Source organism: Thermobia domestica, chromosome 5 (assembly GCF_964235325.1).
Source record: "Thermobia domestica chromosome 5, izTheDome1.hap1.1, whole genome shotgun sequence".
Classification (NCBI taxonomy): domain Eukaryota; kingdom Metazoa; phylum Arthropoda; class Insecta; order Zygentoma; family Lepismatidae; genus Thermobia; species Thermobia domestica.
The window spans coordinates 40,236,526-40,262,289 of record NC_137458.1 but is presented as its reverse complement, the minus strand read 5'-3'; the positions used below and the strand labels follow the sequence as shown (position 1 = coordinate 40,262,289).

General features: G+C 35.0%; 1 protein-coding gene across 4 annotated transcripts in view; it reads left to right on the top strand.

Moving 5' to 3' along the window:
• The first annotated feature begins 3,747 nt into the window (after window positions 1–3,747).
• trx (histone lysine N-methyltransferase trithorax) overlaps window positions 3,748–25,764 on the top strand; it is an 81,702-nt gene continuing 59,685 nt past the window's right edge. Inside the window, exons 1-2 of one of the 4 annotated variants that reach the window (XM_081758617.1) lie at window positions 3,748–4,245; window positions 22,598–23,735. In XM_081758617.1, coding sequence (XP_081614743.1) covers window positions 4,081–4,245; window positions 22,598–23,735 — 1,303 coding nt within the window. In that variant the 5' untranslated portion in view covers window positions 3,748–4,080. The remainder of the gene's footprint in view (window positions 4,246–22,597; window positions 23,736–25,764) is intronic. The other 3 variants (XM_081758619.1, XM_081758621.1, XM_081758620.1) reach the window with 3 other exon arrangements.

The window sequence follows — 25,764 nt, the reverse complement described above, 5'->3', positions numbered from 1 at the left end:
GCCTGATTTCTATAGTAGTAGAATCTATGCAAAGTATATAGTAGATAGAGTAACTTACCTAAAAGCGAATGGATTAAAACCGAAATTGGTCAGTTCATTCATATTACAAATATCGAATCCGATCCGTCATAGTGTTTCAAAATGGAGGCTGTTTAAAAATTTTAAAACTTCATAACTCGCTTAATTTTAGGTCATATGATTAAAAAAAGGATTTCTAATTTTGGTTAAATGAATTTGGACAATTGTTAAAAAAGAAATTGAATATTTTAAACGACTTGATAATGCGCATCACAAAGATTGAACCGGAGATTGCCACACTACTGAAATCATATCATGCTCAGGTATCTCATTAGCTTTCAATTTTAATTGTATTTCAATATTCAGGTTTTGTTGCATTTGCATTTTTCTGGTATTTTAATAGAGTTTCATATCGTACCTCTTTCATTTAAATTGATTTTTAAACAACTCTGCACCTGTTGAAAACGTTTAGTAGACCTACTTTTTGTTCTTAACAATATGTATAAAAATTAAAATATGCCTATCAGAACAAAATTAAAAATTTTAAAATATTTCTGTATTAGATTCTAATTATTTGATCTCTTCCGCTTATCTTAGCGTCCCCCATGAAACCCTCTCGCGATCCCCTGTAGGGGTCGCGACTCCCAGGTTGAGAAACCCTGGTCTAGAGGACCACGGTGGCTCAGTGGTAAAGTGTTCATCTCTGGTGCATGGGGTACTTTGTTCGATCAGAGCTCGCGCCAAGTAAACTTTGTGATGGATAAACACCGTGTGCGTGTTTTTTCGGGGTGCTCCCGTTTCCTCGCACTTTTTTCCTACCACCTTCATTAATTTCTCATCATCACTGTCTCCTTTAGCCTAGTCGGCATAATCCTGTGACGTAAAAATGAAAGATTTCATTTTTATCTGGTCTAAAGAGTTAGAATTATAACTTAGTCATAAACAATGAACCTTCAGGCAGGGCCGTACTGCAATGTCGGGGCCCACCGGAAGGTACTTTGTAGGAGGCCCACGAGAATAAAAGGGAATTCGGGAGTGATACTCGGATCAAGTATGCTGAAAAGTCTTCAAATGCAGATTTGGAACATTTTCAAGGCAATAATTTCTCCCCTGACACTGACTGATCTAACATAATGTCCAATCCCCATTCCTCTAAAGATATAAATATTTTCCATTTTTAAAAAAATCGAGTTTGGTTTTCACGTTTAGCTCCAGGACGCCATGACCAAGGGGACACCCAAAGTTTTTAAAATTTCTGAAAACATTTCCACCATAAAAGTTTTAAAATAAAATAAAATAAAATAAAATAAAATAAAATAAAATGACAAGATTCACTCCTTAATGCATAGACCTTTTGAACATGTTGAGAGAACGACAATCATAAAAGTTTTTGTCCCCCCTTGTATTTTCCCGCTGCAGAGCCCTCCAATGGTCTTAATCCAGTCCTGTATATTTTCTATATGGAAAACAGCGGTGTTGTAAAATGTAAATTACTATTTAGTTTCAAGTTACGGCATCATTTGAGATTTCAATTTAGCTGAATTCTTCAATATTAGCAAAATTATAAAGCAGAGTGGGAAATCAGAAATCTTTCAAGGGTTCAATTAGGAAAAATGTGAAAGGCTATTTTCACAAAATCATGGACTCGCCACGCTAGTCTGGGATTAATTGACTATATTACCGGTACTCGACGTGTTATCATCCTCCGTTCCGTTACTCCTGTATGCGAGGACTACATGATGTATTTTGGTATGTATTCCGCTACTTACGAGGCGAATGGCCCACTAAAAAACTCGCCGTCCAGGGCCCACCGGGAAATTTCCCGGTTTCTCGCCTGGTCAGTACGACTCTGCCTTCAGGGGTGGTTCGGGAGGGAACTTCCCGGAGCTAAATTATTACCCTGAGATAGTGTTGGGAAAATTTCATGAAAAGTTCAAACTTGAAAAGTTCGCGAAAAAGTTCGGCTCATTTTTTTTTTAAATTGTCCATTTAAAAAAAATCCCTGTAAAATTACAAACATTTTGGTATATAACATGGCTATATTAAAAATCGAAGTAAATTTATTTTAGGTTTTTCTCTTTCTAATAGTACATAATTTTAAGATTTTTTCAAAAGATGTTATGGAGCGTTACAAGCATGTATTTCAAATTTCAAGCCTATATCATAAAACAGTATGTTTTCGGCAGAAACCTTCAATTTTACATGATGCTGACAACCGAAAACTTGAATTTGACTTGCACAAACAAGTTTATATCATAAACTCACGCATTACCAATACAAAATTAATAATTTTATTTAATATTTTTTTTCTTTGTGGAAAGCACTGATTCAGTTACAATAATGTGTTTTACGTGTTTATCCATATCATTCATAATGTCAATGTGTGTCAGTCCATCTTGTATCATTATGGTGCAAATAACTATACTGTATAACACATAGCTAGCTCACAGTCATCACACTATGTTCAGAATAAGTTATTATAAAAATGAGTGTCGCTAATTAGTAAATAAAAGAAAGCGTAAGTCCGGGAAAAGTTGCTTATGAAAAGTTCGAAAACGAACTTTCGAAAATGAAAGTTCGGCTGAAAAGTTCGCTCATTTACATCTCTACCCTGAGATATTGCTCTGATCGGGATTCACCTCGATTACTAATATTTTCACAATCCTACTTTCACTCCCCGCCCATCTAGTTCCCACACTTTCGGAGGAAATATTCGGAAAAAATCAATAGTTTCAGATATCGGGAAATCGAATTCAGAGTCTACCTTAAATTTAATGCTGTCTATTCAAAACCATCGCCTTTAAATCGCCTACCTTTTTAAAAGTGTTATAATACAACTTATTCCAATCAAACTTTCTATATAAAAGTGGGCACAGTTATGTAGGCCTATCTATCTATATATATTTTAGTAGATTTTTTTTAAATAACGAAATTCCAGATATGGTTCAAGGACAATTTATCCTGTATTTTATATACCTTGTAAACATTAACAACGGGAGTCTGGAGACTATATAGGCTAGAAAGAAATCATCTAGAGAGTCTATGCATTTAAAGGTACTATCCAGGCATCCGCTTCATAAAACTGAGAGAAACATTAAACATTCTGCACAATCATAAATGACTGAGAATCGAATTCTTGCTCTGACGATTGCGAAACAAGAACGCTAATCTTTCACATGTTTACTTTTTATCACCATTCGCATCTTTCGCTAAAATAAATTACTTAGTTTCATTTCAATTCTATTGCGAGGAAAATCATACTAGTTTGTTTACTTAAATCATATTTGATTATTCTAATGGTCAACAGTACTATTATTATTCCTATAAAATGATTTTTTAAATTTCATCTTCACATCATTGAAAGATATGATTTTATTTATAATTGGAACTAAAAATAAAAGACAAGAAAAATTGACAACACATTGAATTCCGTAATATATTATTTTGTTTACGATTAAATAATTGCAGTAATTATCAGTTTTATTTCTCTTAATTTAATAAATTAAAGTTGAAGAGCAATATATATGTAGGCCTATTACTCGACAAGCTTGATTATGCGTAATCCGACGTTGTGATGATGTGGGCGTGAAGTATACAACAGCGAAGAACTGATGAAAAAAAATCACATGTTAAGATTGTTGACAAGAAGTGAATGTAAACGTCCTAGCAGACATTAGAAGTGGAATGTCTTCTATTATACTATTTCTATATATAAAAAAAGAACGTATATCCATGTTAGCTAAGATAATTATTAAATTCCATATCATGTCAAGACTAAGAGTTGGTAATAAAGGGCATGAATCATGAATAATTAAAAATTAGTGGATGGCGGAAGAACGCTTCGAAATATTTACCGCGAAAACAAGTCTTCCTGATTGGCAGCTTAAGAACGGCGGTTCGTTAGGCAGCCCAAGTCCGGCTTCTGCAGCTGCTTTATGTCCTGTGTAACCGAAGAGCGAGTTGTGCAACTGAATGGAAAACAAAACTGAATTTGGGTTGTGGTGGTGCATGGTGGTCTGGAACATCAAATGTACGTTTGAAGTGAAGAAAATATAACTTGCAATGACGAGATCGAAATTCCCGGGAAAACCATCAAAACTTGTAAATAGAAGAAGAATTAACGTAACAGATCAATTATCATCTCGTGTGGATATCTCGGAAAAAATCGCTGAAGAAATCTGTTACAGGCTCGCTGCATTTGAAAAAGAATTTGGTGATCATGAGCAGGTAGTTAGACTATTAATATTATTAAATTTTTGTTTAAAGCACTATGAGGTGAATAAAACTTTGTATCTTGTAATAATAGCGATTGTGGAAGTAAATTAAGCTTGTTTGTGTGCAAATATGAAGTATGTCAATGCTTGTAGCAGAAACGGTAACGATGTTGGATCAATGTTACCAAAGTTAGGACCACATTTATCTTCTCCAGCATCCAGCAACTGAGTGATTGTTGCGTAACTAATTTCATCTCAAATTTATAATACACCATTTTTAATGTGAGGTTCTGAACCTTCAAAAAATACTTAAAACGGTAATTTTTGGACCAGTTCTGTCAAATTTTAAATGAGGTTCTCAAATTTTACGATGTATTCGCTAATTATAAATTTTCAAGGCTGAATTCGGCCATTTACTACTTGTTTTGTTTCAATTTGTGTACAACAAAATGTAGTAATTAGGCCCTACGTCAAATTTACAGTAAATTGACAAGTTATTTGAAAGTTTTAATAAAATAATAACAGTTTAATATAAATAAGATCGACTATAGAGACCTGTTCCAAATAGTAATTTCCAAGGCCGTGCCATTTTCAAAACAAAACAAACAAACAGCATATTATTTATATACTGATAATATGAAAGTACTGCTAATTTATGTAAAAGTGTTTATTGAAAATTAGAAAGTCGGTGCCATATACATCTTTATTTCAATGGCAGTGTATGATCCATCCTTGCACTAGAATGATTTTAGTACTTCATATACGATGCTTGCGTTTGTACAAATTTCAGAAGTCTCTGAGTACAACCGTTAGGTTAGATTAGTAACTAATTATAATTAAGGAGATAAAACATCTTTTTTGAAATTATTTAGGTTATATTGTGCTCTTGTACCTTATATACAAATATGAAGTAAGCTACCGGTACAATACATGCTTTGAAGAACACATTCGGAATTAGAAAAAGATAAATAATGTATTTAAAGGAAATGCTATTTGGCACTTTTTAAAATGCGATGTTTGAAATAGTTTTCGGATAAATTCTAATTACGAGAGGGGGGAGAATTTTTCCAAAGAATTCATGTTTTTTTGGTAATTATAGTTTAGCTTTTGGTTAGGTTAGGTTAGGTTAGGTTGTATTGCGTTGTATTTACCTTCATGGTTTGTATTGGCTCTCCGGAATTAAAATTAACCCTAGTTTTCTACTAAATCCGATGTTTGTTATGTTTACTGCGGATGGCAAAAGAAACAAATGTAATGGACAAGGTCGGGAATCACTCGTGCATTCATGTATTGACACCTTCGTTAATGCCAGTCTGAATGCATATAAAGCTATCCGCACAGAAATGCTGTTAAAATGCCAATTGTGATGTGATTCAAACAAAACGGAAGTTTTGTTTCAATCGCACCACAAACAACTGCAATAAACAACGATATTAAAGAGTTATCGTACAAGAAATTTCAGTTGCATTTACGATATACTTTTGATGGAAATATTCTGATTGTCACAAGCCTTTCGTTGTTTCTTCTATTCAAATAAATACAATTAAGCGTGTCATTAGTTGGGGAGACGGTGGCTCAGTAGTAATGTTCCTCTCTGATGCAAGGTATCCCTTGTTCGACCTTTCGCAATGTGAATTCGTAGTGGACAACATTGTGTCCGTGGATTCTCACTCTTTCATAATCATTCACTTGGATTAATCATCATTAACTTATGCGCCATTACAGTGAGACTTAAAAGCAGGGTTGGCAAAAACCAAGAAAAACATGGTTTTTATTTTAAAAAACCAAAAGAACCTGTTTTTTTGGTTTAAACCAGGTTTTTATGGTTTAAATAATTTGCTCTATATATTCATATCATTAATAGACAGAAATAAGTTTGTTTCGCCTTGATGTTATTATGTAACAACCGGGTTATGCTGGAAGGGGTCACATAAGCTTAAAGCGGAATAAAAAGCGCTTCTCGAGTTACATCCGAGAGAAATTGTCCTCCATTTGAACTCGGAACCAGGACTAATTGGCCACAAATGCGATACGTCTGCCGACTCACTCACGAAGGAATCCTGATAAAAAAAATAAAAAAAAAAATACGTTGTACTGATCTTTACATACTTCTTAATATAACTGTCAAGAGTCATTTCAGAAGAACAAAAAGATAAACAGTTGCACAAGTGAAACCATTACACAGAATTACATATGAACAATTTCAAAGTACTACGGAGTACAGAAGAACTAATTTAGTTCAAGTTAGTTAACAACGACTTTTATTGGTCCAAATTAAAGAAATACAACGACTTAATTTGCATATCACAAAGATACGAATTATTTGAGTCCACTTTGGCTCAGACTCATTTATACATAAATAGATACCAAAGATACTTATTTCACTAAATTCCTCTCGTGGGGTCTGTATGACCCCCACACACACATACACACACAAAAAGTACGGCATTTTCGATGTATTTTATCAATAGTAAACATTGAAACGAAACAATATTTAGAATTTTTCTTCGATTGCAATTACATAACAATAATAACTACAAAAAATCACAAAATAAACATTTATAAACTTATAAAAAAAAAGTTGCTTTTGTAGTATAATCTTCTTGAGTAATGAATGGGTAATTTAGGTCTGAATATAATACGAATAATATACGGAAGTGAAACGTGATAACCCACAAATGTGTGTTCATCAAGATTTTACAAACACTTACACTTTTACGAACATTTTTTTGGTTTAAACCAGTTTTTTTTTTTGAAAAAAAAAAAAAACAGCTGGTTTAAACCAGCCAACCCTGCTTAAAAGTGAAAATTTTTATTTTCTTATAATAATTTATGTAGGTTATTCTGTTCGTTAGATGTTACAAGGTAGATTGAAGACTTTGCTTGCTAATTTGTCTTCTCCATAAAAATGTATTTCGCTAATAGAAGACAGGGTGTAAACTTTGTTAGTTGGTATCCCCCTGCAATAAATACAGTTTGAGACTGTTATCTGATTAGTGATATAATAATTTAATTATATTTCTGAAAGAAAATCACCAGAGTTGAAAGTAAAAACGAAAGAAATAGCTAATAATAAAAAACAAGGGTTAACTGCTGTGTCGACGGACCGATTTTAGAAAATTTACTAGATGAAATGGAAAATTTATTTTGGTTTGTGAGGAACAGTGAGTGAAAGTCAGGCGAGAACACTAGTTGAAATTAAGAAAAGACTTGTTCTTAAAGTTCATTCAACGAACCTTCTGATCCTGATGTAAACATTACAGAATTGTATTACTCCGCCAGTCATCGGATGATTGGCTATCGGTCAGTGCTTGTTTCGAGAAGCACGTGCTTGTACCCTGTCGGTGTTTTACATATTCCTCGCACGCAGCCATACTGTAAACCGTGATTCGCGTGTAAGGTGGGTCAAAGTTACTTTCTGCGCATGCGCATTCTCTTTTATTGCATTATTTCAATTTAGTTGTTAGACACCGTGTTGTTTCTGTTGTATAACTGTAAGGAAATTGCATTTCTGGTAATGAGCCTTACAAGCAACAAAAACATTGAAAAACAGCTTATTTGACAATGGACTATTTTCTTCTCCCGCATGGATGTTCCAAGGCTCTTTAACCAATAAAGTGAAACAATTACCACGTGTATCTGTTTATATGAGGTACTGACGTTCCTTGAATAAACTATAGTTGTTTTTGATGTTATGAGCGGCACTATAAATGGAGACAGAAGGGACTGTTTGGGAGAGAGGTACACTTGTTTTGGTTTATGAGAAAGGCAGTGTAGTAATGTTGCGTAAATGACAAGATTTTGTCATATCGTGTTTGAGTTTTATCAAATTATACGAAAGTTAGGAGTGTCAGTTGTTAAAATTGTGTGAAAGGCATGGCCTACTAAATAGGCAAACAGTTGTCGTAAGTGTTGAAACTAATTGAAACTACAGAAAAGAAGAGGAACATCTAACCGGACCTAATCTAATCTAATTTAGTACATTTTGGTACGTTTTTGGTTTTTGGATGGTATGGTACCTCCGCCAAAGCTGTGCAACACATAAACCATGCATTTTATGACACAGAGACTGTTTTTCTACTATCCGTTTATGCGTATACCTACCGCCGCTGACGTGCCTCTCCCTACGGACGCACTCCCTCCCCACCGCTCGTGTTCTGTTTACGCTCCTGCTCTGACTCGGGTAAATAACGTTTGTGTTTTTTTAGTGGCCACCTAGCACATTTTCGTTCTTGTTGTGTACACTAGTTATGCCATGTGTCGCACTGTATTTCGGACAATATTCACTACCAAGTGAGCCAGGGTCACAACCTAGTATTTTGTAGGAGAATCTAAATAATATTAACTTTTTTCGATTTTCGTGTGGCCGGCGATATAACAATAATGCCAAACTGTGTGTCATCACAGAAGCATTCTAACTTGGGATTAAAACATTCTCAGTAGAGTGAGGAAACTAATACAAATCAATGAATAAACACCCAAACTAATCTTATATTAAATTTCTTTTAATACTAGCAAATTAACGAGAAGCAAACTAGTAAAAAGGTACTCTCTGTAAGTGTGTATTCGCTGAACAACAAAACACTCCCACAAAATAGGAGTATGAAGTAAAATAGTACGCATCGATGACAAAATGAGATAAGTCTTAATATAAAGTAAGTAGTTAAGTAGTTATCAAAGTAGGTAGGATTACGTCATTGCCATGTTCAAACACTCTGCGTTACGCTACTTCGAAATAGTTGAGTTTTTATTATTATTATTATTATTGCAGAGGACAAGCCCTCCTAACCCTCAACACAATTAAATAACAATAGCATTATTATTATTATAAATATTTAACTGTGTTTAACGATTTAAAAATAACAATGACACGCCATTGACACCAAATCACTGTCATAATCCACCTAGAATACTAACTAGCGAACTAGATCCGAAGAAAATTGTTTTATTCTTAAAAGACATAAATATTAATACAGTAAAACTTGTTAATTTGGCCTCATTTTTGTGAAATCTGAATTTTCCCACAAGATGTTGGCTCGTGCCATAAATAACTCATCGTCCGCGGGAACTTGTGGAAAACATTTCTGATAATTAAGTGGCCAACCAGAACCTTCATTTCAAACAGTTGACAACTGCTTGTCAAGTCTAGCTGGAGTCTTAGTTGCAACAGTTCCAAACGCTGTCCTTTCACTTAGTGACATTGTCTGATATCTGCTTCATATTAGCCATAGTATTGGGATTGCGAAGAAAGAACAGACAGAATGGGTGTGAAGACATTGCAATCTTGCAAATCCAGTCAAAAGAAGGATGGAGGGAGAAAGGGATACTGTTGCAGAATTCAGCATGGGAAGTTCAAAGACATTTGCCAAACTGCACTCCTATTGAGTTAACATACAATACTCTGTATCTTGGAACTTGGCTGCATTGGAGTGACGTTAGTTCTATGAGGTTTAATATTACTTTCACTTTTATATGGTGATACCTCTTAGAGAAACTGTTAGAACATCTTTTACAGTTCTATGTTAACAAGAGAGATAAATGCAAGAAGCATGTCCTATAATAAATAAGTCCTCCAAGAATACAAGAGGGTTACAGGAGAAGAGGTTTCGGAACTGTCTGTTGTGTTTATACCTTCCATTGGAGAAACAATAATAAGGCTAAAATGTGTAGGAACCCTTTTTTTTTTTTTTTTTTTTTTTTAACCTCATTTTAAAAGGTAATCCTACCTCGGTACTTTACTTCACAAGATCACTTTCTCCTCTGTATTTCAACCTTTTCGAGGGTCTTGGACTCTCCGTTCTGTTATTTAGGAAGCACTAATTTCGCATCCTGTAGTATTCTTGTCCATTAAAAGAAAAAGGACACTAAATAATGCTTAACAAAATACTTCATATTTTTAAGACTGGTATTATGTCAATCCCTATTTTTAAAAATGAAAAATCCAAATATCTTCTCCCTTGAATGTAAGTGATTTTTTGACTTGGCAAGATTTTCTATAACAATGGAGGGAAGGGTTGTGGCAAGGTTTTCTATAACAATGGAGGGAAGGGTTGTAAAGGGTAGGCACATGGTTAGAAATCAGGAAAGCAACCAGTAAGTATTGAGGGTTTTTTAATATTTATTTTCCATTTTAGTTTTTATCGTGTAGTTACATCTTTATATTTTTAGTTTATAGCGTTAGCAGTATTTTCGGATAACTAGGGCAGGTTGTGATAGATTGGTCAACTTTTATAACTATTTTCGTACTGTGAGTACCAAGGATTATTCTAACATGTATATGACGGAAAATTTAAATATAAGTACTTACTGAGCACATGGAACACAATGTAATATTTCAAATTACACATGCTCGGTCTTTTTTTTTTTTCCTCAATATTTCGAGTGTGACACTCGATGGACACATCATCAGGACGCACAGTGGCTTAAATTCTTTTTCATAACACGATCTTCATATTGTATTTCTGTCTCAGCAGTATTGTAAAAGGTAGGTAACCATAAGTATCGAAAATAATTTACGTAATACAGTAGAGCGTCGGTTATGTGGACTATAATGTTTTCAGAACTAGAAACAAATTGACGTTTGGAGAAGCACGTAGTACACTGTCGCCAGTTCGTGCGCATCCCGGTGTATCATCAGCTAGAACTGTCCTGTTAGTCTTAAGAAAAATGAAAAATCTCTAAATATTGGTTTGTTTGGATGGATGAAAGGGTATGTTTGTCGTCCCAGTTTGTGCATGTTGTAAAGGACTTTGGGGGGGGGGGGGGGATTGTGTGTGTTTTTAAATCACTTTCACGCACAAAGAAACGAAAGACTGAAATAATTTCTTTCCTTCTGAAAACACGTGTTTACTAGCGGCAATATTGGAATGTTAAGGTCTGTTGCCAAGAAAACTCCACCTATATTGTTGCTAAAATGACGTTTATGATTCGACCCTCGCTCAGTGACCGCAATAACTATGTGACGTAGATTCCCTTCTTCAAAACAAATCTGCACGTGCTTTTGAGCTATCAATTTGTTTCTATTTTGAAAGCACTTTAATTGGGACCAGACCTGATCCAAACAGTCGAAAAGAAATAGGGCAAAAAAGGCTTTTGTACGCTATACTGTATTAAAGTAGCAAAATTATTACTTTAGGAAAGTATTGTAGTGTAATACGTAAATTTTAGAATCATAGAAAATATACAGTGGTATGAAACAGAGAAGTACTTGAACGGCTATATACTGTCCGCAGTACGATCATATCTACGAATTGCCGTACTACACACTATTATTCACAATTTCACAGTTTTTTTTTTTTTTCGCAGCGAAATTGTATTTTTGCTGAAATCGATCCGGATAATCGGCGCTCTACTGTATTGTTAAATTACCATTGTAGAGACACAATAAGATCATATGGCTAAGAGGATTTAAGCCATTATGTGTCTCCTGAGAATGAGTGCCCGAGTGTAATACAAAAAGTGATAAAAGAAAAATTTACTCAGGAACATCACTGCTGTTCGGCTTAAACTTCTTGCCGTTTGGCGAAAACCAATGGGGCGTAAGAGCGACGTTGTCGGATTTCATTTCTTTTGTGTACAAGTATAACGTGAGAGTTTCTTTTGTGAAACACAGATGGGAGAACGAAGTAAACGCTTCAAACCGAGAAGGTGAAAAAAACGGGTTTAGATTGACTTGTATATGAAGGAACAATCTTACAATAAAATGATGAACCGCTGTACGTAGAATCATGCTTTCCTCCCCCTAATTGTTTAGAAACGATTTTCTAAACATACACTAACGTTCTATGAACAAAGACATTTTTGAGTGCAAATTATACTTCTCCCAAGCATCGAATATTAGATAACTTCGCGTAACTTTCATTGGGTATTACAGAAGAGAGGGCACGCCTTAAACTTGAAGAGGTTTGAGTCAGACAGTAGGTGATTAATTGGAAAGACCTAAGTGGCTTTGATGTTGAGGAATGTGTTAAGGGTAATGTTGTAAAACATTCGAAGAGTGTGTAATAAAATTGTTCACTTCACGATGGATGATGGAAAGGGCATTTTCGTTAAGTACATTTTTTCAAATTTAAGAACAGAATTTTAATGTTACCAGTAATTTGCTAATTCTTTCAGAAGTTATTGACTGAAGTGTTTCTCTTAACGGTGTTGAATATCTGCGCCATCTTTTTTTTAATCCCGTGTTTTTTTTTTTTTTTTTTTTTTTTTTAATGAACTGGAATTTTAATTATTTGACTGATATGTTGAAATTTATTTAAATGTCCCATACTTCTGGAAAATTAGATTTTCTGTCTCAGAAGCAATAATTAAAATAGATATTATAGCAAATTCATCTTGAAAGCGCGAAGAATGTATAACTAGACTTGAAAAATTCAGTAAAATCATATCTTAGAATTTCAGTTTATTAAAAAAACCTTCTTCTTGGAGAATTAACGTTGGGTTACACAAAGTAATATTTTATAGAAGTAATTTGATGAAGCAATTTTAAGTTAATATTGACCAAAATATGAGGAAGGAAAAACCTCCATTAAACTGCTTCCTTTATAGATATGTATAATCTTGTTGACTACTTTAAAATTTCTTGACTTTTTTATGCATTATTGTATTTCGCTTGTGTGGGATAGTAAAGTTCGTTAATCATATTAGTAAATCACTATATGCGGAAGAATTTAAAACGTAGAAAGGGGCCAAGGATTGGACTTAGTCTCCAGCGTACTGTGCTGATATATTGCTACGCTATTCGATCTGTCCCGAGCCCAATCTTTACTCATTCACTGTATAACCTATGGAAACCTGAGGTTCAATCTCGCATTCGCAAAAGCTCTTCATTGACTTCTGCTCCTTAGTTAGCCGGATCTAGTTTCTTCTTTATATTCTTATTTTTGCGAGATCCATCTTAATATTGTCCTCTCATGTGCGCCTGGGTCTTTCTAATGGTCTTTTTCCGATTCGGTTTCCAGTTAAAATTTTGGAAGCGTTCCTACTTTTTGTCATTCTTGCTGCATGATCTACCTACCTGAAACTCTTAGTCTTGATGACCCTAACAATGTTAAACTATAGAGATTATGCTGTTTCGCCGTTCCTCATTTTCATCCCTCTTGGCTCTGAATATTACACCTCAGGATTTAATTTTCAAATACTTTCAGTCTGCGTTCTTTCCTGAAATAGGCGATTGTGTTTCGCAACCATACAATACAATAGCTGGGCTCATAGCTAGTCACTTTTTTTGGGAGGTAAAGTGATTTATTCGTGTGATTTATTGTTTTGCATGGCAGTTTTTTTATGAAAAATATAAAAATAAATGTAAAAAGGCAGAAACTTGGTACTCATTACTCGTATGAAGGCTTCTTTCTTGCTGCCATATGTGAAACAGTCAGCTTAATTCTCCCTTCAACTTTCATTCTTTCTAAAGCACAGTTGATGGTTGGTAGATGCTTAAGCTGTCAAGGTGGGGTTGAGAACCCTTCTGTGTCTATTCTTTCTTCTGTCATAATAGTCTTTTAGTTTTCCCTCATGATAGTTAACGCTCCGCTCAACGTTGTGTGTTTCTGTTTGTGCGGTTCATCATGTTCGTCTTTTGTTATGTTCTTAAGAGTAGGTGATGAATTCGAATATTTCATGGCTTTGAGAACTCTCAATGCTAAGTTAAATATAATGTCTGGGATGAAGAAATTCGGAAATATGTCAGAACTGGTTCTACTTACTAAGAAGCTTCTTACTCTACTAAGTCTGCTTACTGTAACTACAAAGCATACTTAGAAAACCTAAGAAAGGAGGAAGCTCAAAAAGAAGTAAAGGAGAAAAGATGAAACAAAACAACAAAGAGACAGGTGATGGAGAAATTGACAAAGGTAAAAAGGGGCATGATGATATTTTGGTCACTTTTTCGTGTACTTTTGGTCACTTTTTAACTATTTACAAGAGACCAGCCACTGAGCCCTGCAATAGCCATAATAATCGTTTTATATATTTTAAGCGTCAAATTCTCGAAAACAAAAATGTTTGTACTGAATAACCACGAATTATCTGGTTGCAATCGACATTTAATTTGTGTATATAGTTTTGGTCTGTTAATGTTGATCGTATATATTTGAAAGTGTTCACTTTGTTGAAAATGTATTGATATCTTAAATATATATGCTTTACGAATCACGTTTTCTTATTCTTCAGGTCTGATAATTTTGAGATTCTGTTGAATATAGGAAAACCTTGCCTATAATTTCATTAGTTAATATGTCTGTAATTCTCAAGAATAAACTGTACTTCAATGGGTGAAGCTTATAAATATGTAGATGCAATTATGTACTGGTTTAGCTTACCGTGCTATACATGTTCAGCGGTCGCAGATAAAAGACAGATAATTTTATACAGTCATTCCATGGTGACGGGTGACATTTAGACGAGTAAACGTTATCTTTCAACTTGCTTTCTTACTGTCTTTATACATGATTGGATTTATTTTTTCCACTAAGAGATAGGAAGATCCCTAATCATAGTTCTAAATTACATTCTGCTTAAAATATGTATATGTATATATTTAAGAAATTGTGACGAATGTGACATGACTTATACCAGAGCTGACTTCTCACAATTTTATACAGATGTCTCGAAACAAGAAAATTCTGTTGGCTGTGGGTTTGTCTTTGGCCCTGCCCGCTATGGTTACCGACTTCCTTCGTTTGCATCCATCTTCAGTGCTGAGCTGCTTGCTATTCTGGAAGCCTTAGACTATATTATGACCCATAATATTGCCCGCATTCTGATCCTGTCTGATTTCAAGAGTACTCTTACACTAGACATCCTCTGGCTCAGCGTATTTTATTAAAATGCCATTCTTCCCTACTTGGTGCCGGCTCAGCTGTCTACTTTTGTTGGATTTCTTACCTTGTTGGCATTCCTGGTAATGAGCAGGCGGATTCTGTGGCAAAAGATGCAGCTCTTCAAGGTGTTGCACTCGTGACGTCCCTCCCTTGCACTGATCTTTACCTGGTGTTCATATCTCGTCTTCTCCAACAATGGCAGTCAAAATGGGATCTTGCACATACCAACAAATTGTGTGCCATTAAACCACGCCTCGGAGTCTGGACCTCTAGTTCCCGACAGTCTCGTCGAGAAGAAATAGCTTTAATTCGACTGCGTATTGGATACAGTCATTTAACGCATGCATATCTTTTACCTGGAGATGCAGTTCCAGAATGTGCTTTTTGTGGAGACCTTTTACTATTCGTCGTTTTGTTTACTGCCCTGCTCTGGCTCGGCATCGACAACATTACCATCTTCCAGTAGACCTCGACTTGCTCCTTAGGGATGACACTAATTTCCTTTCTGGGCTACTGCTGTTTTTAAGAGATATTCAGGTTTTGCATGCAGTTTAATTTTAGCTCGTGTGTGGATGTTTTTTCATGTATTTTAATTAACCTATTCCAATTTTTATTATTGTTGATTCTACCTAGACTGTTTTTATGATTAAGTTATGTCTCCGCAAGGGTTCAAAAAGACTTAGCTGTCGACGCACCCAGCAACCACGTTACTCTACTCTTACTGGAAATTTCTGTAAAATAAACTGCGTAACTGTTCTAGATTTATTTTATTTTCAAATAGTAAGCGTTACTGTACATTAAGATTATAGCAGCATTTGGAAAGTACTCCGTGTAACGTGGGTTCCTGTCACCACGGCATGGCGCGTCCTCAGGTTGCGGATCGAGGAGAAGGCCTCTAGATATAGAGGTTAGCTGCGAATATACTGAATAAGCAGTCGCGGACAGACGACTAGGAGTGGTCCTCCAGCTTGGGGGTTTGGGTAAGGCTAACACCCTCATCCTGTAAAAAAAGGTACTTGTTCAGAAACATTCACAAAAGCCTCGGACAAGGACTGATAACTTGGCACGACATCAGCAAAAGAAAATGGACATGAGATTTGGAACATGGAATATTAGAAGTCTTTATAGGGCAGGCGCGTTAAAATCTGTAACGAGTGAGTTAGAGAAATACAGGATGGACGTAGTAGGAGTTCAGGAAGTTAGGTGGGAAGGAAATGGATCTGAGAATTCCGGAAATTTTACGTTCTTTTACGGGGAAGGAAATAAAAATCACCAGTTAGGAACAGGGTTTTTCGTTCACAAACGAATATTACCAGCAATTAAACGGGTTGAATTTGTTACTGACAGACTTTCTTTTATTACTCTTAAGGGACGGTGGTGTGATATTATTGTTTTAAATGTACATGCTCCAACTGAAGATAAGGGTGACGATATAAAAGATAGTTTTTACGAAGAAGTGGAACGGATATTTGACCAACTCCCGCGATACCATATGAAGATTCTATTAGGGGATTTCAATGCGAAGGTAGGACGAGAGGATATTTTCAAACCGATTGTAGGGAACGAAAGTTTGCATAAGGAAAGTAATGACAACGGTGTTAGACTCGTGAACTTTGCAACATCCAAAAACCTAATCGTGAAGAGTACAAAATTCCCACATCGCGACGTTCATAAATACACTTGGACATCACCAGACGGAAAAACACATAATCAAATTGATCACGTTTTAGTAGATAGAAGAAGACAATCTAGCATAATTGACGTCCGGTCGTTTAGAGGGGCTGATTGTGACACTGATCACTACCTGGTAGTAGCGATAATACGGGAGAGATTATCGTTGAATAAAGGTAATATTCAATGTCCGAAAACGGAGAGATTTAATTTAAAGAAATTAGAAGAGAGCCAGGTAAGAGAGGAATACCAGATTGAAGTTTCGAATAGATTCGCGGTTTTAGAAGACTCGGAGTGCACTAGTGTTGAGGATACTTGGATTGAAATTAGAGATAGCATTAAAAGTTCAGCAATAGAAAAATTGGGACACGCGGAAATACGTAGGAACAAACCATGGTTCGACCAAGAATGCATTAAACTAGCAGAGAAGAGAAAACAGGCAAAATTACGGTGGCTACAAAATCCGAATGAAACAACTACACAAACTTTCGCAGATACCAGGCGGGAAACTTCCAAAACTTTTAGAACAAAGAAACGGGATTTTTTGAAAGCTAAAATTAAGGAACTTGAAGATAATAGTAAAAATAAAAATATTCGGGACATGTATAAGGGGATCAGCGAATTTAAGAAAGGCTATCAACCTCGTGCTTATATATTAAAGAAATCTGACGGAACAGTTCTCACCGATACGGATAGCCTCTGAAATAGATGGAAAGATTTCTTTGACGATTTGCTGAACACGCAGCCAAAAACTAATGTGCGTGGAGAAAAGGAGATACACACCGCAGAACCGTATATTCCAGAACCCAATCGAATAGAAGTGGAAGCCGCTATAAAGAAATTGAAGAAACACAAATCTCCGGGTGTAGATGAAATTTCGGCTGAGTTAATTTTAGCTGGAGGCGAAAAATTGTGGAACAAGATACACAAACTCATTCTCCTTATCTGGAACAAGGAAGAATTGCCACAAGAGTGGAAAGAATCAATCATTGTTCCAATTCACAAGAAAGGCGACAAAACTGACTGTAATAATTATCGAGGCATTTCTCTTCTGTCAACATCCTATAAAATCCTTTCAAATATTCTGTTAGCAAGATTGACTCCATACGCAGATGAAATTATTGGAGATTATCAGTGCGGATTTAGACGAAATCGATCAACTATCGACCAAATATTTACCATTCGCCAAATACTCGAAAAGAAGTGGGAATACAATACCCCGGTACATCAACTATTTATTGATTTTAGAAAGGCTTACGACTCCGTTAGGAGAGAAACATTATACAACGTTCTTACAGAACTTGGAATACCGAGAAAGCTAATTAGATTAATTAAGATATGTTTAAGTGAATCCCAAAGTAAAGTCCGGGTAGGAAAATTTTTGTCCACGAGCTTCCACGTCGAAAATGGCCTGAAACAAGGAGATGCGTTGTCGCCATTATTATTTAACTTTGTGCTGGAATACGCCATAAGGAAAATCAAAGATAGCAACCAGGGCCTAGAGTTGAACGGCATTCACCAGGTTATGGCATATGCTGATGATGTAAATTTAATAGGGGATGATAGGAGAACAGTAGAAATAAATGCAGAGATCTTATTAAACGCTTGCAGGGACATGGGTTTAGAAGTAAATGCAGAGAAAACTAAATACATGGAAGTGCGTCGGGACCGTAATACGGCAAATTGTGGAGGCGTTAAAATATTAAATAATACTTTTGATAAAGTGGATACTTTCAAATATTTAGGATCAATATTAACAGACGAAAATCATATTCACGAAGAAATTAAATGTCGACTCAAAGCAGGGAATTCGTGTTACTATTCGGTTCAAAATCTCTTGTCGTCGCGAATTCTGTCGAGGAATTTGAAGCTTAAAATATATAAAACAATAATCATGCCTGTTGTTCTGTATGGTTGTGAAACATGGTCGCTTACTCTGAGGGAAGAACATGGACTGAAAGTATTTGAGAACAGGATCCTGAGAAGAATATTCGGACCCAAGAGGAACGAGAATGGGGAATGGCGGAAGCTTCATAACGAGGAACTACATAGTTTATACGGTTTACCAAACATTGTTAGGGTCGTCAAGTCTAGGAGGCTTAGGTGGGCAGGTCATGTAGCTAGAATGGAAGAAAGTAGAAACGCTTTCAAAGTCTTGACTGGTTGACCCATAGGAAAACGACCATTAGGAAGACCTAGGCGCAGATGGGAGGATAATATTAAGATGGATCTCGCAGAGATAGGAATACAAAGTAGAAACTGGATGCAATTAGCTAAGGATAGAAGTCAGTGGAGAGCTTTTGTGAACGCGGCACTGAACCTCCGGGTTCCATAGGCCATAGAGTTAGTTAGTTAGTTGGAAAGTACTAGCTCACACATATCTCACAGTGATCAAATAACTGTGACGGGTGTTGCAGGAATCACATTATGGTCATTCCACTGAGCTAAAGCAATACGGAATGTGTGGAAAGTTTCTGTTTCACGATTAAGTATAAATATATGTTATTGAAGTATTTTTTAAAAATCCCCCTAAATCTTCAAATCTGAAACTGTCCGTGGTTTTTGATTAAGTTGTCGCTGTGAAACTCTATCTTAACGTCATCGTCACGGTTTTCACACGAAATGTCTTCCTCTTTAGGCCAAATCTCCAATTGAAATATCTTCTAAGTTAAGGTTTTGTCCATCACATTGGTCAAAATTTCTTTGATTTCTTCACTTTTACTAAGCTTGATTGTACTATTCCTTCTATTAGAAGATAATTTTTGCTGGAGACTTTAAAATGTTTGAGATTAACGTGGGTATTAGAATGATGTTTCTCCTACATTTTAACATTGGTTTGTAATTGTTAATTTCTTCTGCAAACACATATAATGTTGCTATATCCTGAGAGCTGTTTTATACAATGATAGAAGTCAAAGGTGGAATTCATAGTCACAGACCTAACTTTAACTCGAATCTATTGTTTCCGTTTAACGGATACACCAATTCTGTCTACCACCTGGGTTCTTACTGGCCACGGAAGTGAGGTAAGCTCAGGGTAAAAGACTGGAAATCAGGGAAATTGTAATAAATGCGATATAGAACAAGTAACATTAAAACTTATTTTATACAGATTTATAGAAAGTCTGGAGTATAGTTCATTGGCAGATGTTTGTAAATAATCTAATAATTTCAATATTGCATAAGTAACAGATCTTTATTGAAACTGGATATGGATATTTTAAAAGAGCCTTGTCACTATTAAATGAATGTATAAAAAGTATCGTATCTTCAGAGTAGTTGACTGTCAGATGTTTATGGGTAGATATTACTGATCAGTTCTGGGACGTTGCTCAGATTTCTGTAGAAGGTATGGTACGTATAAGTAGTAGATTATTGTCTCTATAGAATAAATGTTCTCATATATAAATATTCACCGTTATTTATTCTTTATTTATGTGTCAACGTCATCCGACATCTGTCATAAAATTAGGGAAATAAAGGAACCCAGACTACCCTTTACCATGGGAAGTAGGCGAAAAAATCTCATTCGGCAGCTGCACCGAAGTCTTCTTTGAAGTAATGAAGATTATTGAGAGTGTAGCAAATTTTAAACTGTGCCTCGCTGCCGTCAGAGAAAATATTTATTTTCTCTAGTTTAGAAAACTCATCTTTTAGTTTTTATAACAGTCTTCATTAACATACAAACAACATTTTCAGGTAATTCACTTACCACAACTATTAGTCTCGTACACTTTAGTACTATCCAAAACATTTAATACTGATACCTGTTGATGATTCCAGTGGGCGACTTGAATGTTATTCTGAAATATTGTACTGAAGGTTTCTGCGAAGTCAATTCGTAGAATACATTTGGACATTTTTCTTTCTTCAGAGTTGTGAGGTTTATAATATTCTAAAGTTGATATTAATCTATTCAAATAGCTCAGTTATAAATAAGGTCCTCAAGTGATTCATTAACTATAATAACGACTTTATCTATGGAAACATCTCTGTTCACTTTTTCCACATCACAAAATCATCCATATTATCATTATCCAAGTAGCGCCTTAGAATTAGTTTTAAGTCAAAACACATACCTGTCATGCACTTATCGTTATTTGTATCGCAGCAGAAAATATTGAGCATTGTCTTTCCATCGGACGGAAAATCTGTAACCGAGTTCTTCACAGCTTGAATAGGAAAATCGAAGTTGGTGTAGTACTTATAAACACAAACGTTGTTCAATGTTTGTGCGACAGGCAGGACGTTTTCTGGCACATTCATATAATTTGGACTTCATTACAGAAAAGGAAATAATGTTAGTGCTTTTTTTTCTATTTCCTTTTGTATGGTTTCTTCTACAGTAGAAATTAATGTTTCGATAGTTGCGATCTAGCTCTATGTAGGTCCGGTTAAGAAATTTAGTTTTCAGTGTATACGTACAATATAGGTCTAATTTGTTCTCAATAATAATGGTCAATAATTAAACGAACTATTCTGAGACACGGTTCACTGACAATAAAATTAATAGAAAACACGTCTTTAGCTAGTAGCTTTTGCGAAAAGCACAATTGAAGATACTTCAAATTACGTTCAAAGGTCTCTTTCGATTTCATTTTATTTTGAGTTTTGACGTCCGTTTCAGCAGCGAGGCTATATGAGACATGGACCTATACCTTAACGTGGTATCCGAACCACATGAACTCCGCCAGGAATCGATCCCGGGTCTCCCACTAAGGATACTTTTACGTACATCACACCCGTCTTTCTCTGTGTACTTGTAACAAAAATATGTTTTAACAATATCTACGGCTTAAGTTCAAGAGATTGTATAACGTTGCTTTCACAGTGTTTTCGTTTTATAAATTAGAAGCATTTTGCTACAGGAACATATTATACATATTTTGTGTGACGGGCGTGATTTAATATATTAAATGTATATTTCAATATGTAATAATAAACAAAAATGTGAATTACAAATTACGTTGAAGTGTTTACACAATCCTTTTTTCGTTGCAGAAACCACTTACAGTCGATAAACAATTGATTGCAGGCACATACAGTTATGTTTGCCAACTCGTAATTTATAAGCAATTAACGGATTAAATGCTGTTTTTATTTAACACTGCTGCTTCCAGTTTTGTGTTTAGAAATTACTGTAAAGTCGTAGCTTTACATTCATACCAAAACTTTGGTACTACCTAATAAATTACAATTAAGGTTGTAGACCGTATAGCAGAAATAGCTAATGATGTAAGGATTTAAGGAAATTGAAAGTGAAATTTCATTCAAGAGTCTGCGATAAATTAACTTACCGAAGTTCAGTGAAATATATATATATATATATATATATATATATATATGACATAACAATATAAAGCAAGTAAATCCATTAAGTTTGTATTTAAAGTAATTTTGTGATATTTGGTACATTTTTCTGAGAATGGAGTGTGGTTGAGACAAGACTGTTATGAGGCCTAAACGCTTATATGTATTCGGAATATTTTGCAAAGATATAACTAACACTTATTTATTGTGTGCCCTCGGAATCCTAAGCGGATTGCTCATTACAGTGTGATTTTAAGATTACAGTCGCAGTATTTTGATCAAGTCGACTATTACACTATTTTTATCTCAAATTTTATACCAAAAATTCTACAAGCTTTTCGTCTGCTAAATATTTTATTTTCGTCACAGAATGACAATTTATGTGTGTTTTAAAATAAATTAACTTAGAATTTCTCTCTAATTACTTTTTCAGCATTAGTTAAGGGAACGCTGCGTATCGTGGACTATCTGCATCCTAATTTCATAGTTGAATTCATTGATAAGAAATTAACCGTGACTTCTTTATAAATGACATTGTAATGTGTTAATTTTTGTACTTTGCAGGACACAGAATTCTTGGGGTTCACTGACGATGACGTGAAGAATGCAGTTAAAAAGGTGAACACAACACATGCAGATATGGGCTTCATTGCAGACGAAAAATGGCAGAATTTTCAAAGAGAACTAAGTGATCCCGTTGAAGATGATTATAGAAATTCGCGCAAAAATGGATCTTTACTAAAAACAGGTAGATGGGGTAAGAATCTTGTGAAGTGTCAATATGAACAGCCTGATAAGAAATGTGATAGTAGTGATGTCTCATTGCAGCACAACATTGTTCCAAGTCGTCAGTTCTTTTGCCAAAGCGAACGCGAGAGAAAGAGCCCGGGACCTAGAAAACATAGCCAGACATTTAGTAGTGATGCTTTGAAAAGAAATGCAGCTAAAAAACTTCTTACAAAGGCAAAGAATTCTCAGCGGGAGATTGGACATGAGAAAATAGTTCGCAAATTTATCCTACCATCACGAAGTGTACATTCTTCCCGTGTGATAATACCAAATAAGAGGTTCCTACACGAAGACAGCTGTATAGGACTCTCAGGACAAACATCTAGTAAAAAACCCAAATTATGTAGGACTTCTGACAGTGAATCTTCTGTAAATATTGCCAGTAACAAAAGTGTGAGTAGTCATTCACTGCAACATAACTCAGGTACAAAAGAAAACTTCTTAAAGAACAACAATTCGTCACTTCCAGATGTGAATTCTTCCTGTCTTCTCAGTAAAAATAGTGGACAATCGAATATCGTTGGTGTGAAGTCTTCCCCGTTAGTTTCCGGGTCGGACAGTATGTTGGAGACGATAGCAAGATATACTAGTAGTATCACGGGTGAGAAAGTTAAAACTGTTGGGCGCCCTAGAAAGTTAGTGAAGAGAGCTGGACAGTGTGGCAATAGTTCTGTGTCCAAAGTTTCTTTCAAATCCTGGATGACTGAGGAAGAAGTGAAGGCCCGGGAGAAGATTGAGAGGATTCTTAAATCGCAGTGGGACGGAAGAATCCAACAGTATCAGAGCATGGAAACAGCAACATCTTCCACACATAAAGCAAATATATTACGGCAGGCACGGCTAGATCTCAATAAGCTAACAGGAACATTGTCGTCACGGGAACGTGATAAGTGTAACAATACGTCAGAAACAGGTAAGCTGAGTCAAAGAAAGTGGTTTGAACGTAAGGCATTGTTCAGAGTGAAGAAGAAAGTTATTATTTTGTTTATGTGAGAGTTTTTTCTTTTTCTTTCGTTTTCTATTATTAGTGGGTTATTGCTACACGTTCTTCAAATGTGGAATAATTTTTATTAGTGTTAGAAATGTTTATTTTGCAGAATTTAATTTGGACTGACAGTTAAGGAGAAATAGAATTTTGAGTTGCATGTTTTCAGTGATAAATGCTTACATTAAAGATATAATCGATGCCCAAAATTGTTCTACTATTATATTATTATTATTATTATTATTATTATTATTATTATTATTATTATGTAGTGAACGAATAGCACGACTGCTATTGGTGGACGTATTCCCGTGTTCGATTCCTGGTCGTGGGCATACAATTTTCGATGCTGGCCCGGGGTCTTCAAGGCGAGTGTCAAGAAATCCAGAAATAATGAATGCGTCATTGAATTTGGCATGCATCATTTAACTGACAGAGCTTTTAATTGTATGCTTCGTTACTAGTTTTAGTTTAATATCTGTTAATGTCTTGTGGCTCATGTTCAGTAGGTATATAAAATTGACTGTCATACTTCTTTTTTGTTTCAAAAGCGAAATGAATGTAAACCAATAGAGATAGTGTGCAGAAATAATACATTTTTCAAACAGTTCATATAACAGGGTTCACACTAAACTTGAAAGTCAGGGAAATACTAAAAAATATGCCGAGAGTCAGGAAAATCACAGTTTCAAAGAAGAATTTGAGAAAATACAATCAGATTTTACAAAAATATTCTGGGAGTTGCTATTGCTCACACGATGTTAACAAGTGTTAACAGCAGCTCGCAAGATAAGAACATTTTTTAAGAATCAGTATATGTTCAAAAAGGTTGTAATAAGATAATTTCTTTAGAAATAACAAAGCTTGAAGATCAAAAAGTGTTAAAACTGGAATGTTTGAATGTAATCAGAATGTCGATATATAACGTTAATGTGTAACTATTGTTTGGCGTTAACGTTTTATTGTATTCCAAATACAGGAAATTTGACTCAGAAGCATTTACATTAAGAAAGTAAGCTATAGCTTATACTGTAATTAAAATAATAAAAGCGAGTGTGTCGAACGAATATGAGAAAGAAGAGGGCGATTATTTTTTTCTCTTTTCTTTTCAACTTAATCACAAATGATAGCGTTCAGTGTATCACGGGTTAGGAAATATTAATTACTTAGGGAAATCAGGATCAGACTTCTAGTGTGAACTGTATTATTATTATTATTATTATTATTATTATTATTATTATTATTATTATTATTATTATTATTATTATTATTATTATTATTATTATTATTATTACTACATAACCAGTCCATCATTACTTTTTAACATGTCTACCCTTAACTGTTGTATTAGTTTACTCCTAGCTGTCTTCATTTATAACAACGACTGTATAGAAAAAACAGCTTTTTTAACATTCCGTTTCCTAAGACTTAAAAATAGGCTTTGCTTTTTATTAGTATTTACAAAGCTAACGTTTTTCTCAACTTCCCTTTATTTTCACATTCACTTGTAGTTTTTATTTCAGTATGTATAACTTTTTTAACAGGTAAGTAATTGCTGTATGTTGATTGGCCAATGTAAGTAGTTCATATAAATTCAAATCTCTTTCTGTTCTCACTAGTAATGGATGGTTATAAATTCTCGATCCATATTGTAGGGGGGAAAAAAAGAAAGAAAGAAAGCTGAACCAATAGTGAAACAAAATCCTAGCATGTATTCGACATACCTCATTACACAATCATCATCCGTCACGATCTATACAATTACAGTTTGTGGCCAATGACTAATGTGTGTGTTTTCTGTACTATAGTCTCAAGTTCATTCACGGTGAAGGTACTTGACCAGGGTGTCTATCGGTCACGAATGTCACGAAAAAGTCACGAAATCAGAAAACGGTCATGAAAGTCAAGAAATTTAGCTTTTGGGTCACGATTTTTTAAAATTGTACAAATATAAGTA